The sequence below is a fragment of the Bos grunniens genome, chromosome 20 (genome assembly GCF_055505025.1).
Source record: "Bos grunniens cultivar Pamir isolate PY7600 chromosome 20, Bosgru_T2T1.0, whole genome shotgun sequence".
NCBI classification, from domain to species: Eukaryota; Metazoa; Chordata; class Mammalia; order Artiodactyla; family Bovidae; genus Bos; species Bos grunniens.
In genome coordinates, this window is record NC_141184.1 from 71,417,556 (window position 1) to 71,432,270 (window position 14,715).

At 52.5% G+C, this 14,715-nt stretch overlaps 1 protein-coding gene across 3 annotated transcripts in view; it reads left to right on the plus strand.

Moving 5' to 3' along the window:
• Positions 1-14,715, plus strand: part of SLIT3 (slit guidance ligand 3) — a 718,940-nt gene that overhangs the window by 670,402 nt on the left and 33,823 nt on the right. For all 3 annotated transcript variants that reach the window (XM_086362269.1, XM_086362271.1, XM_086362270.1), the window contains exons 27-29: positions 5,916-6,013; positions 9,854-9,993; positions 12,188-12,281. In XM_086362269.1, coding sequence (XP_086218395.1) covers positions 5,916-6,013; positions 9,854-9,993; positions 12,188-12,281 — 332 coding nt within the window. The remainder of the gene's footprint in view (positions 1-5,915; positions 6,014-9,853; positions 9,994-12,187; positions 12,282-14,715) is intronic.

Here is a 14,715-nt window from a genome sequence, read left to right on the forward strand (position 1 = left end):
ATGGGCTGCCATCTATGGGGTCACACAGAGTCGGACACGACTGAAGTGACTTAGCCGCAGTAGCAGCAGCATACATGTGCTTAGTCACTCAGTCATGTCCAGCTCTTTGTGACCCCATAGACTGTAGCCTGCCAGGCTCCTCTGTCCACTGAATTTTTCAGGCAAGAAGACTGGGGTGGGTTACCATGCCCTCCTCCAGGGGATCTTCCCAACCCAGGGATCAAACCCATGTATCTTATGTCTCCTTCGTTGGCAGGCAGGTTCTTTACCACCGCACCACATATGTATACATATTGTCGGGGAAGACGAGAAGTTAAGCAGACATGCTCCAGAGACCTGGATCCTCAAATTCCCTTATGTTCAGTGGAGAAAACGCAGGCTATGGATTTACACTGCTCAGCAGGTGTGGATCCCGGCTTCGTCATTTCCTAGTTGTGTGGTGATAACCCCAGGCTTCCCATCTGCACACTAGGATAGGACCCGTCCCAAAGTCTTTCTGTGAGAATCAGATGTACAGTAACACACACAGTGTACCTAGAACAGTACCCAGCATTCAGTAAGTACTCAAGAGCTGATATATGGCTGCCTTTTACCTTCACCCTACATGCCGGTCCCTAATGCCAGGGTGGTGGCTGTCGGGAACAGGTGATTTCACCGAGGATTCTCAGTCTGTGACACTGAACTCCTAAGAAGTGTCTGCTGCTTTCCTAGAGCTGTGACATGTATATTTATACATCCCCCGTTCTGTACATGCATAGTCATCTTTTTAAGCATCGACTATGCACCAAGCACCTGGACCTCATGCATTTATTCCTTCCTCTGCTGTTTATAATCACCTGTGAGGTGGGTGGTGTCATCCCTATGTTAAAGATAACTACGTCACACTCTTGAGTCTCACTTCCCTCACTTTAAAGTTGGCCTGAGTCTGACAGCACTGGAGCCAGGTTCAAAGCCCCAGGCTTCTTCCCATCACACTTAAGGACAATGTGAAGCTTGCCTGGCCCTCGGTGTCAGAGCAGGGAGTGCACCCCTGGGGTTCCTGCAGGATACTGCTATGTGTTTGGGTTTTGCTTATAAGATCCTGAACATCTTGTCGATTTTGGAAGAATTTGAACAGAGATTTTGATGTTTAGGAAGTTGAAGGGCCCAGGCAGGTATAGAGTACATTGCTGCTGCTACTGCTTATGGTGCTGGTGGTGGTGATGATTCTGGTGATAGCATGATGGTGGTAGTGGTGGTGGTAGCCATGACAGTACTGTTAGCAGCTGGCATTTACTGAGTGCTTACTGACTGCTGGCAGCATCCCAAACAAGCTGCATGCATTATCCTGCATCAGTTCAGTTCAGCTCAGTTCAGTCGCTCAGTCGTGTCTGACTCTTTGAGAACCCATGAATCGCAGCACGCCAGGCTTCCCTGTCCATCACCAACTCCCGGAGTTCACTCAAACTCATGTCCATAGAGTTGGTGATGCCATCCAGCCATCTCATCCTCTGTCGTCCCCTTCTCCTCCTGCCCCCAATCCCTCCCAGCATCAGAGTCTTTTCCAATGAGTCAGCTCTTCGCATGAGGTGGCCAAAGTACTGGAGTTTCAACTTCAGCATCATTCCTTCCAAAGAAAGCCCAGGGCTGATCTCCTTCAGAATGGACTAGTTGGATCTCCTTGCAGTCCAAGGGACTCTCAAGAATCTTCTCCAACACCACAGTTCAAAAGCATCAATTCTTCGGTGCTCAGCCTTCTTCACAGTCCAATTCTCACATCCATACATGACCACAGGAAAAACCATAGCCTTGACTAGACGGACCTTTGTTGGCAAAGTAATGTCTCTGCTTTTGAATATGCTATTTAGGTTGGTCATAACTTTTCCTTCTAAGGAGTAAGCGTCTTTTGATTTGCATAGTCCTCATTAAAGCCTTAGGAAGCCAGTCCTAAAGTGACCCTCATTTTACAGTTGAGGAAACAGGACACAGGAGGTGAGCAAGCCAGGATTCAAAGCTCAAAGTCAACTGGTTCCAGAATCCATGCCCTCTGCCAGTGCATTCACTGTCCATTGGCAAGCACCATGACAGCAGGGGCTGCAGATGAGGGTCCCTGGCCATTTATAACCTGCCTAAATCTCCAGGACAGGGAGATACACAGGGTGGTGGTAAAAAGAACCCACTGGGACCCTCTGGAGCCTGCCTCTACCTGACATGACCTTGGACAGCTCTGGTTCTCCTCCCCGCCCGTTTCAGGCTCCTCAACAGTGAAATGCAGCAGACTGAACCAGAGGGGTCCCTTAATCGCATACTGATCACACTCTTTTTGGTTACGCCTGTCCTTTCTGCCAGTAGAGTGATTGGCACAGTAATTCTGGGTGAATTGCTAAGATGACAACAGTTACCAGACAGCTGCAAAACGCAGCTCAAAGTTCAAGCATTTATCTAGCTGTTCCCAGAGATCTCCATGTTCCCAGTGACTAGTGAGTGACCTTGAGAAGCCACAGTATTGTAGAAAGAGCATGGCAGCCACGGCTGAATGTTTAGTAGCAGCTACTGTGCATCTGTTATAATGCCAGGTCCCTGAGAAGCAACTGAAGTACATTATCTCACTTAATACTGTGCATCTGTTATAATGCCAGGTCCCTGAGAAGCAATTGAAGTACATTATCTCACTTAATACTCCTCCAAAAGAAGGACGATCTCTTTTGATAGATGAGGAAACCGAGGTTTCAGAAAAATTGAAAAACATACCCAAGCTCACACACCCCGGGGGCACATTCACTAAACCCAGAACCCAGCTCTCTCTTGCTGCAGAGACTATACTAAGCCCTCCACTAGTAACTGACTGTCTGTAGCCCCACTTTTATCACCTGTAAATGGGAATAACCATACTGACTGCAGAGCTGTTGTAAGGATTAAAAGGGGCCACACGTGTCTTGGCCTCCCTCAGTACCAGCATTCAGTAGACACTTAACAAAGCGTAACTCTTACCATGATTCTAAGATTTGAGAACATAAAATTGAAATTTTGGCTGATTTTTTGCAGCCATTTAGCTTCACGCACATATGTCCAGTGTCTCAGAACAGTGCTTCTCACACTTTAAGCTGTGCAGGAACTACCTGCAGACCTTGTTAAAGTGCAGGCTCTGGTTCATTAGATCTGAGACTGGGTCTGAGGTTGTGCATGTCTAACAAGCTTCCTGGGGCCACCAGGCTGGTAGTCCAAGGACCACACTTGGAGTAGCAAGGTCTTAGAGCCACGGCTGGTCCCGTCTCAGAAACAGGATCCCAGTGGGGTTAGCTGTTTCCAAGGTCCTGTAAAGGAACCTAGAAGGCCTGGCCAAGTCCCAGTCCCCCCTCTGCCACACACACACGCCATAGGGAGGGGGTCACAGGAGACAACCAAGGAGCATTACAGATCTAGTGGGTTGAGCAAAATGAGGCTCAAGAGCGTGGAACTACGCTAACTGGCCAGGTGCTAACAGTGGTGATTGTTTCTGAAGAGCCTGTGAATGACAGAAAGCCCCACCTGTGGGCCCAGGCACCACATTACCGAATGCAGGCTGTGCTTCCTGGATTCTGGTGCCTTGTGGCATCTGGGGCTAGAGGAGACACCACCTCCACCCCTGCCCGCACCCCAGGGGAGGAATCCCCCGGGGAGCCCCGGGTACTTGCAAGTCCCCAGAGCAAAGACACTGGCCCAGGCAGGGAGCAGGGAGGCCGCGCCTTGACCTGCTCAGGGTTCTCGTGTCCTGCACTCCAGGCCCATTTATCCACCGACACACAGACGCAGACACACATACAACACATACCTGGACTATTTCGCTGCTGTTGCTGTTCAGGCGCTAGGTGGTGTCCTACCCTTTGCGACCCCAGGGACTGCAGCCCTCCAGGCTCCTCTGTCCATGGGATTCTCCAGGCAAGAATGCTGGAGTGGGGTGCCATTCCCCTCTCCAGGGGATCTTCCCAGCCCAGGGAGTGAACTCAGGTCTCCTGCGTGGCAGGTGGATTCTTTACCATCTGACTCACCAGGGAGACCCAAAAATCTATCTCAGACCCCCATAATCATCATGATCTGTATCTGAATAGCTCTTATTTATAGAGCTATGTTACCTGCCAGGGTCAGGTGCCTTAGATGAGTGTGATTTCTAATCATTTGTTAAATCCATACAATAGGTATTATTACTGCCATTTTACAGATAATGAAAACAAGTCTCAGAGAGAACTGGTAATTTCCTCAATTTAGCAGCAGCAGCCAGACCAGCATGTGCGCTCAGATCTGTGTACCTGCGGAGCCTGTGCTTTGAGAGAGGCAGAGTAAGCGCCCAGCAAGCAGTTCCCAAAATTGGCTTTGGACTGGATGTCTGGGTTCAGTTGTGCTGGTTCCACATACTGCTGTGCGATGGTGGACATATTGCCTCACTTTCCAAGTCCATCTTCCCTCTCAGTAAGAATGAGGGTAATAACAACCACACCCATATGGTAGGGGTGTTATGAACATTATACACCATTGTGAATGTGAAACTCAGCATGAGTCCTGGAACAGAAACCGTACTCCGAATATGGGAGTGAGAATGAGCACTGCAGTTTCCATCGACACACGGGCTTGCCAAAAGGGATCTCATGTTGCTCTGGTTTAGGATAAGCCCAGATTGCACCCCAGATCTCCTCCCCTCCGAGAAACCTCTGACGGGCCCTTTAACTGTGCCAGGCTCGAAAAGCAGCGGACAGACGCAGCCCTGCCTTCCGGCTGCTGGAGGCGGGACCTGAGGCTGCAGCGCTGAGGCAGTGGGAGAAGGCAGAGCACAGCAGGGTCCAGCCCTCTCGTTGCAGGCGCGGGCAGCAGTGGCAGAGCGGGAAGGAGGGTTTTCTCGGGCAGATGGTGAGCAGGTGGTGTGGCGGTGGGAGGGCGCCCATGATGGCCCCGCGCCCACACTGAGCCCACAGACCAGAAGCAAACACAGCAGGCCTCCCCCCCAGGATCACGCAGGTCGTCCAGGGAACTGGCTGCAAAAACCTGGGTGCAGTGCTGGTCTGTCGGTGCCACGGGAGAAGCTGGTGGCAGAGGGCCAAGCCGGGGGCGACTCCCTGGGACGGAGGCCTGGCTCTGCGGTGCCTTGCCCTCACTGTCCTCCTCCTTGGCATGCTCCCCCCACCTGCACACAGTGGGCACCTTCTTAGCTCACATCCCCTTCAGGGTACCTGGTACAAAGGAATCCCACTCTGCCCCAAATTTCTCTCACAGGGGGTCTCGGGGTAGCCTACCATCAGGACCACCCGCAGAACTTAAGAGCAAATAGCAACACCCATGCTCACGTCTGGACCAATCAGAGACAAGCTTGTCACTTTTGGGGGCCAAGGTCTGCACTTCAGCCATAGTCTACCCTCCAAGTTGTAGATTACAGTTATGCCTCAGTGAGGTTAGTGGTAATATCACCTACTGGCATTTATAGAGTGCCTACTATGTGCTAGATGTGTTATGTAATATTTTAAGGACTTCCTTATGGAAAGATCTAGTCAACTCTGGTAACAGCTCTATGAGGTAGGCGTGTAGAAGTTAAAAAGCGAATACAAAGTAAAGGTCAGCCAACTAGGAAGAGGTGAAGCTGGGAGGTGAACCAGCTCTTCCTGGCTCCAGAGACCCTGCTCTCGGCCTGTGGGTTAGGACGGTGGGGAGGGGCTGAAGTCTGGGCAATAGTGAGGCTGGGGGCCACGGTCCTGAGCTCGGCGCTCCTCCCCGCGCCACGCACCATGGAGCGACCCAAGGCAGGGCCTCCCTTGGGCTTTCCCCAGGGCACACAGCCAGCTCGCTGGTCCCAGAGCCCCAGGCGACCTCCCCCGCCCTCATCCCAGAGGGAGCTGGGAGCCCACAGGGCCTCCTCTTCACGGCGGCCGTGGAGAGCCTCCCTCACCATGTGCTTCTCTCTTTCTCCTCAGGGCAGAGACTGCACCGTGCCCATGAACACCTGCATTCAGAACCCCTGTCTGCACGGAGGCACCTGCCACCTGAGCGAGACCCACAAGGGTGGGTTCAGGTAACAGCTTGCCCTGGGCCTCCCTCCTCAGTCTGCCCCGCGACTCTGCGGCAGGCGGAGGAAACCCGGCTCCACGCCTCCTGTGGCTGCACTCCACCCAGCCCTCGATATGAAGGACTTTAAGGCTTTGCCTTCCCTATAAGGCAGCTACTGCTATCCCTCTTGTACAGATAAGGAAGTTAGGGCATCAAAGGGATAAATTGTTCGTCTGCAGTTGCACAGAAAGTGTTCAGACTGGCATCTGAATTCAGGGAGTCTGTCTCCAGAGCCAGGAGGTCTCCAAGGGAAGCTACAGTTGCTGGCTGAAGTCAGAGCAGGATAGGATAATCAATAGCTCAAAAAACCTGCCGGCCTGGAAATTCCACTATTCTTTCCTGTGTTGATTACGTTTTCATATGTGCCGGGCACTTAACTCTAAATCTCATTTAAATCCTCCCAAGGACCGTATCCAGTACAGGTAGTTCCTGTCCCCGTTTAATAGATGGGGAAACTGAGGCACGGAGATTGATTTGCTCTGGGTCACATATCCTGACACTCATTCCTGAGTCTTCCAACCCTGCCTGTTTCCTCCCTGGCATTAAGAGCTCAGGAAGAAAAAAGGTAAAAGCCACTTAGATATTTTTCTCATCCCTGTCTTTGGAGCTGGCCCTCTGGGCCTCTGCCAAACCTCTGGCCCCTTCCTGCTTCCCACCCACCCCTTGCTGCCTGCTGATGCCATTCCCTGGGCCCTACCCTGGCAAGAGCAGATCAGGGGGAGCGGGCCCATGGGGCACCCCCAAAGAGCCAGGGGGCCAGGCAGCAAAGGAAGGGGCACTGGGTGCTGTGCTGTGTGAGGAGGTCAGAGCACTCAGGGCACAAACAATGAACAACCACAGGCCCCCTGGCTGGGTTACTATGTGGTCTGTGGAAGAAATTCAGCTTCTGGGCTCCGGGTTCTCCCTGGGGAAGACAGCCGCCCACATAGCCATCTGCCAAGTCAGCCCCATCAAACTCAACTCTGGAAAAGCGAAATTCAAGGCAGAGCTCATCTTCCTGCCTGCAGCGGGCCAAACTCTCCCCCACTGAGAGTGGACGTGAGAAGCCACCCAGAGCTCGCGCAGCAGTGGCCACGTGGCCTCAGTCAGGAAGCACTCCTCCAGGCCTGGGGAGCCTGGCCCCATCCCCACACGCAGCCCCGGGACCCACGTCGTCGTCCGCAAGAGGCAGGGGCGCCCCTGCAGGTGTCACTGCCCTCTTTGCAGGGATGCGGAAGGTCTGTCTGCACTCTCCATCACCGAGGAAATCCAAATGAACTGGATTGTTTAGGACTTAATTTTCAAGGAAAACAGCCCAGACCTACAGGATTTGGAAAATGGGATGCAGGGCTCAGGCAATGAGGCCCTCATCCTGGGATGGCATAGCTTGTGTGGGATCCCCCACCTCACCCCACCACCCAGGGCAGCACCTGGTAGGCTGGCACAGGGAGGGCCCCTGTCAGGTGGCTTTGCTCCCGTGTCCCTCTATTCAGTGACCTAGAGTTGCCATAACAGAGGACCACAGGCTCAAGGGCCTGGAACCAAAGCATGGCTTCTCACACGGCTCAGGCAGTAGGGGCACACCCCCCTGAAACCCGGCGGGGGCTCCTCTCTCACCTTCTAGCTGCTGATGGTTGCTGGCAGTTTCTGGTGTTTCTTGACCTGCAGCTGTGTCACTCTAGTCTCTGCCTTCAGCTGCATACACAGGCTTCTCCCTGGGTCTGTGTCCACATGACCGGCTTCTTATAAGGACACCAGTCATGTGAGATTAGGCGCCCACGCCACTCCAACGTCAATTCATCTTCAGTTAGCTCATGACAGCTGCAATGACTCTGTTTCCCAATGAGGTCACATTCCGAGGCTCGGGGGAGGGGGGTTAAGATGTCAACATATCTTTTTGAGGGGACACAATTCAATCCATGATGCCTCTGACTAGTCAGAATTCTGGAAGCATCACCTACCTCTTAATCCAGATGCTTCTCCAGTCTTGACGCTTTGACTGTCTGCTCACAAAACAGGCAAAGGCTGGCAGGGTTGGCTGGACAGGCGTGACTTGCTGTCTGTCCACATAGCTAACACATTGCTCTTGAGATATCTTTGACATCCCCTCCTCCTTCCTCCCCCCACCTCCCACCAGGTTTCCGGTGAGGACAAAAGAGACTTTAACCTCGTTTCCACCCTTGGTCCAGTCCATGAGCAACCTCCGGTCCCTGAACCAGCCCCTTCTTACCCCACTTTCACGCAGTCCTAAGAGTCCTAAGTGCTCTCCGGGGAGAGTCAGAGGAAAATAACTCATATCAGGAAAATAGACAACGCTATGGTTTAAGATCTTCGGAAACCCGCCCCCGTGTGGCTCTGAAGAAATGACCTTCTTCATGAATGCCCAGGGTCCCGAAGAGAAAAAAGAAGAAGAAGAAAAAAGAAAGGAGTTAGAGTCATTCATTTTGCTCCATGAAGAGTTGAAGAGCTCAGACCCAAGAATCCTTCTGCCTGCCTTTTGTAGAAAATGTGACCCACTTTTCAGGTCATAGAAAAAAGGATGTTAATTTGGATTCTAAGGGAATTCCCTGGTGATCCAGTGACTAAGACTTGGGCTTTCATTGCCATGGACCTGGGTTCGATCCCTGGTCAGGGAACTAAGAGCCCACAAGCCACATGGTGCAGGGAAAAAACAACAACAAAAAAAATAAGACCACAAAAATCCACTTTCTATTAGTTTAGTTTCAAATGGAGAGAGGCCTGGGATTCTTGGTCTGAGCTGGAACACAGGACCCTGGTCTCTGATGAGGGGGGTGGCCCACAGGAAGAGTGAGATTCCTGCATCGTTCATTTAATTTCATTTAATCAGACTCTCATCTTCCACCTGCACCCTCTCAACTCCCCTCGCCCCTTGTCATCTGCCCAGCCTTCATCAATACTGACTGATTTTTTTTCTGACTTATTATCGGGCAGTGCAGCCTGACCCTGGGGCTGTGGCCAAGGCCAGGCAGAGGAGAGGGAATGAGGTTTATATCCAAGAGGTTTAACACTGCAGGGACACGTTAAGGAATTGTGTCATGCTGGTCTATGGTGTTTTTAACCAGAAAGCGTTGGCAGGAAAGGTGTCCTCCCACCCGACTCCCTCATCTTCCAGAAGCAGGAGGGGGCTCAGAAGTAGCAGGGATGTATGAGAAGGAGCAGTGTCCCTGAGGGAAGGTTAAGGACGTGTGTGGTTTTGTCTAGAACAAAATCTAGCTGACATGGTTTACTGTGTTGTGTACCCCTCTAAGTGTTTCCTTGTATAATCTCATTTAATGCCTGCAACCACCCTGGAGGTAGGTAGTACCACCAGTCAACAGATGATGAAACAGATACGAAATTTAACCCAGGAAACCTGGTTGCAAAGCCTGATCTTAGCCACTAAGTCCTGCTCCTGCTCCGGATTAAAAAGCTGCCCTTGAGTCACAAAAAAAAGTAGAGTTTGTTACGCTGTTTCTCTCTCTGTCTACAAAAGAGACTAGGCATAGAACATAGCTGAAGGGTCGCTTAGAAGACAAGAGTTAAAGCTCTACCACTGCCAGCTGGGGGAGCCCTGAAGGAGGCATTGTCGTAGGATTGCCCCCAGGCAAGGCAGCCACCCAGGGCCAGGAGAGACTGGAGGCAGGGGGCTATCAGAAATGCCCCTAAGGCTCCTAAAGGTCTTCCTGCTCAGAACTCCAGGCCTTGTGTGCCCCAAGAACGGCCTCGGACTCCCAGCCAGAGGAGAAACCTGACTGACTGTATTTCCCACCCCCGCCTTCCCCTCTGCCGCTCCCTGACCCTTGACCCCACCCACGCATCCCCAAAGCTGCTCCTGCCCTCTGGGCTTCGAGGGGCAGCGGTGTGAGATCAACGCAGACGACTGCGAGGACAACGACTGCGAGAACAACGCCACCTGTGTGGACGGGGTCAACAACTACGTGTGTGTGTGCCCGCCAAACTACACGGGTGAGCCCCCGACGCCCGGGTGCCCCCGACGCCCAGGGGCGGGCTGCCGTGCGGGCCTGCGTGGGCTTGGCGTGAGTCCCCGACGCCCAGGGGCGGGCTGCCGTGCGGGGCCTGGGTGCTCCCGACGCCCAGGAGCGGGCTACCGTGCGGGGCCTGGGTGTCCCCGACGCCCGGTGGCAGGCTGCTGTGCGAGCCTGGGTGGGCTTGGCGTGCATTAGAGGAGACCACTGTGTGGTCGGCCAAGTCTGACTCTGCAGACCCCACAGACTGTAGCCTGCCAGCTTCTGTCCGTGGGACTCTCCAGGCAAGAATACTGGAGTGGGTGGCCATTTCCTCCTCCAGGGATCTGCCCCACCCAGGGATCAAACCGGCGTCTCTTGCGTCTCCCGCGTTGGCCAGCAGGTTCTTTACCACTGCACCCCCTGGGAAGCCCACCACTTTCTAGGCTTCTTCCAAAAACTCCATCTTCTTTCCCGCTCTGGACAAAGACTTGAATTCAAAAAAAAAAAAAAACCCATAATATGCCCTGAGGGGCTTCCCAAAGACCCTCTCCCTTAGTTTGTCTACCCCTCCCCCACCCACCCCCACAAATCACTCACTCCTCCCCACTTTGATCAGGTCCCCGGCTTTCAGCTCTCTGTTCATTTAGTTCATGTTCATCCCCTCCTTCGGGAGGCCTGGGCTCCCCAGTGGTGTCTGAGGCCAACTGAGAGGTACTTGCCTTGCGCTCATGCTTCATTCAGGTCTGAACTGATGGCGGGAGAATGGACAGGGGGTCGGGGAGGTTGCCGAGCAAACACTTATGAAGGCAGTTTCCTGCCTGCTCTTCCATTGACCAGGATGCAGTTCTGACTCTTTGTACTTTGTTCCTGAGAATGGGACATCGAGGTTTTGTCTGTGCCAGAAAATGTCGGAAGTGTCCCACAGAGAATACACTTCTCTCAGTGTCACGGACAGAGAAGAAGCAGAAGAGGCTGAGAAGGCACACAGGCACCCTCTGTGGTCTCGAGAGGCTGGGGACACGGTGAAGGCAGGGTGGGGTCCGCTTGCCCCCACCACAGCAGAGAGCCAACTCTGGGGCTGTGTCTGCCACGCTTTTCCACCTAGCCACCCTCGGACCCTCCTTCACCCTGCCCCGGGCACACCTGCCCCACGCCGCTCTGGCTGCAAGCTTGTTTCTCTCCATCACTCTCCACGTGGCCTGACTGGGTGGAATGCAAGGAAGTTATCAGTGGTGTGTCTTCCAGGAACCTGACCCCTGCAGGCCTGTCTGACCTCCCACATTCTGCTTTCTGGTGGTGTGAGTTTTCCAGGGCTTATCGGCAGGCCTTATATCTTTGGGTATTTATGACCTGTTTGGCATTTTTCTGGCCCTGTGAATTTCAAAGGGGATGTAGCCAGAGACCAGAACTTCAAATTCTTTCCATATTTTCATCTCTGAGAAAACCCACGGGGCTTACTTATCTGTAACAGGTGGACTGCACTGCTAAGCCCTGGCTGCCCCTCTAGGAAACCCCTGAGTTTCCACAGGTTTTCCCATCATTTCGCTGACAGCTGTGTGTTATAATTGCCTGGTTATTTGTAGATCCGCTCCCCCAACCCAACACACACACACCACGGGGGAGGTTGGGACTGGATCACTGCGGTGTCCCTGGGCCCTGGCAGAGTGCTACCACACAGGAGGGGCTCCATAAATGAGTGTAGAATGAAAGACAGATAAGCACAGCCCACAGTCAGGGGTGGGCTTCCCGGTGGCTCAGGCAGCAAAGAATCCGCCCGCAGTGCGGGAGACCTGGGTTCAGCCCCTCAGTTGGGAAGATCCCCTGGAGAAGAAAACAGCTACCCACTCCAGTATTCTGGCCTGGAGAATTCCATGGGCTGAATAGTCCATGGGGTTGCAAAGAGTCAGACACAACTGAGCGACTTTCACCAAGTCAGGGGTGATTTCGGCTACTGCAGCCCCTGGATAATCAAGTGAAACAGCCAAATGGCAAAGCTCTAACAGTGCCCAAGAGAGGTTCTGGGGTCTTCTTGTGGTCACTGCCAGGGAAATTGAGACAGAGGTGCAGAAGAAAGGAGATGCCTAGAGAATAAATGGCAGGCTCCTGACCAGGGACTGGATGAACCTGACCTTCTAGCCGGGGCATCCCCCTGTCTCCTCCCTGACGCCTGGGCTCTCTACCCGCCCCACCAGGTGAGCTGTGCGACGAGGTCATTGACCACTGTGTGCCGGGGATGAACCTCTGTCAGCATGAGGCCAAGTGCATCTCCCTGGACAGAGGATTCAGGTGAGGCTCATTCATGACTGGCACCAGGTCCCGAGGATTTGGCTCCAGTAGCCTGGGTTTGCGGCAGAAGCTCTGGGGTTCTTTCCATATTTTTTTTTCACTCTCTCTTTTTCTGTTAGTTTGCTAGCATGTGCTTTTCTGTACCTCTGACTAGTCACGGTCTAATTCTCTCCTTGTCCGTGTCTCTCTCTATGAGTCTCTGTGTCTGCCCTCCCTGTTCTCTCCTGTCTTGAGAGAGCGAGCAAGCCCCTTTCTCTGACCCCTCCCTAGTCTTCCTTCTCTTTCCTCCGTCCCTCCCTCTCAGCACATGTTTTCTTTTTCTTTTTCCTGTTAGAACGCTTGAGTTCTATGCATTTCTTTATTTTAACGCCAAAAGCGGCTAATTAACAATGTTGTGATAGTCTCAGGTGAACAGTGACGGGACTCAGTCATACGCGCACGTGTATCCATTCTCCCAGATTCCCCTCCCGTCCAGGCTGACGCTAACAGTGAGCAGAGCGCCATGTGGTCTGCAGCAGTCCTTGTTGGTTATCCTTTGTAAATATAGCCTGTGTATTCCCAAAGTCCTGTCCCTTCCCCGTGACAACCACGAGCTCGTTTTCTAAGTCTGAGAGTCTCTGTTTTATAAGTTCATTTGTATCATTTCTTTTTAGATTCCACATATGACAGATGGCACATGATATTTATCCTTCTCTGTCTGACTCACTTCACTCAGTATGGCATTCTCTAGGTTTATCCATGTTGCTGCAAATAGCCTTATGTCACTCTTTTTAACGGCTGAATAATATCCCATGGTATATGTAACACGTCTTCTTTATCCATTCCTCTGCCGGTGGACTTTTAGCTTGTTTCCATGTCTTGGCTGTTGTAAACAGTGCTGCAGTCAGCATTGGGCTTCATGTATCTTTTAGGGCCAGTTCTCTGGATATATGCCCAGGAGTGGGATTTCAGGTTCATATGGTAGCTCTATTTTTAATTTTTTACGGAACCTTCATACTGTTCTCTATAGTGGCTGTACCAGCCTACATTCCGGCTAACATTGCAAGAGGGTTCCCTTCTCTCCACATCACCTTCAGCAGTTATTGTTTGTGGATTTTTTGATGCTAGCCATTCTGACTGGTGTGAGGTGGTATCTCATTATGGTTTTGATTTGCGTTCCTCTAATAACTAGTGATGGTGAACATCTTTTCACGTGCCTGTGGACACATGTGTCCTCTTTAGAGAAATGTCTCTTCAGGTCTTCTGCCCGTTTTTTGAGTGGATTGTTTTGTTTTGATGCTATTGAGTATCATAAGCTGTTTGTAAATTTTAGAGACCAGTCCCTTCTCAGTCACATCATTTGCAAGTATTTTCTCCCAATCTGTGTGTTGTCTTTTTGTTTTGTTTATTGTTTCCTTTTCTGTACAAAAGCTTTTGAGGTTAAGTAGGTCCCATTTATTATTTTTGCTTTTATTTCCATTATTCTGGGAAATGAAAACGACGTTGCTGTCACCACATCTTTTCTTTCCAGAGCTAGTGCGGTGGAGCCACCCCACAGAGGAAGCAGAGGCCAGAGGGCATCTGGTGCCACTCCCCAGGTGCAGCCCGCCCTGCCCCCTGGCTCCAGCAAGTCCGCCAGCTTGTGTGCCTGCGCGTGGTGGGGGTGGGCAGGGAGGAGGCAGGCTGTGGGCTCTGACGGGCCTGGCAACGTGGCCGCTGGGGTGGCATCTCCGGGGGAGCAGGGGCACGCTCGGGCTGTTCTAAGGGAACACAAGAGGCTGCCTCAGGAGGAGACAGCAGCTCTGGAGCCTGCAGACCGAAGGGCACCCCTGGGGACTCCTGGGCACTGTCCCCACCTCCTCCCTCCACACTCCTTTGTGAAAGTGTGCCGTTGCCTCTTCTGGAGAAGATCCTGGCTTTCAGGTCTTGGGATTTTCTGATATTGGGAGGGACAGCTCAGAACCCTTTGGTCAAGAGCACTGTCCTATCCCTGACCACACACCTACCTCCCCTCCTTCCGGTAGGCTCTGTCTGCACTGAGTGGGGAAAGTGGGGTCCTCTGACACCAAGGAATCAGGGTTGGGGGATCTGACAGAGACCAGAGCAGCTGTAGGGGAACCCCAGACAAGCCCTCAGCAAAGACACCCAACGTGACCCTCACAGCCACCTGCAGAGATAAGGGATGTGGGTCTGGAGCTCGGTGCCTGTGCTCACGAGCCTTGAAAGAGAATTCTGCCCAGCCTGTCCCCAGTGGCATCCCCAGCCGCTTCAGGACACAAGCTCAGACTGTGGTCTAGATGTCCCCAGGAGCTGTCACCACTCAGAGTCTGTTCAGCTCTCAGCCACGTGGCAGAGAGTTCTCAGACCTGGGGGTGTTGAGACTCTGATTCTGTACTGCAAGCTTAGGACTTCATGCAAACCCATGATCTTAGAAAGCCCCTGACATCATGAGATC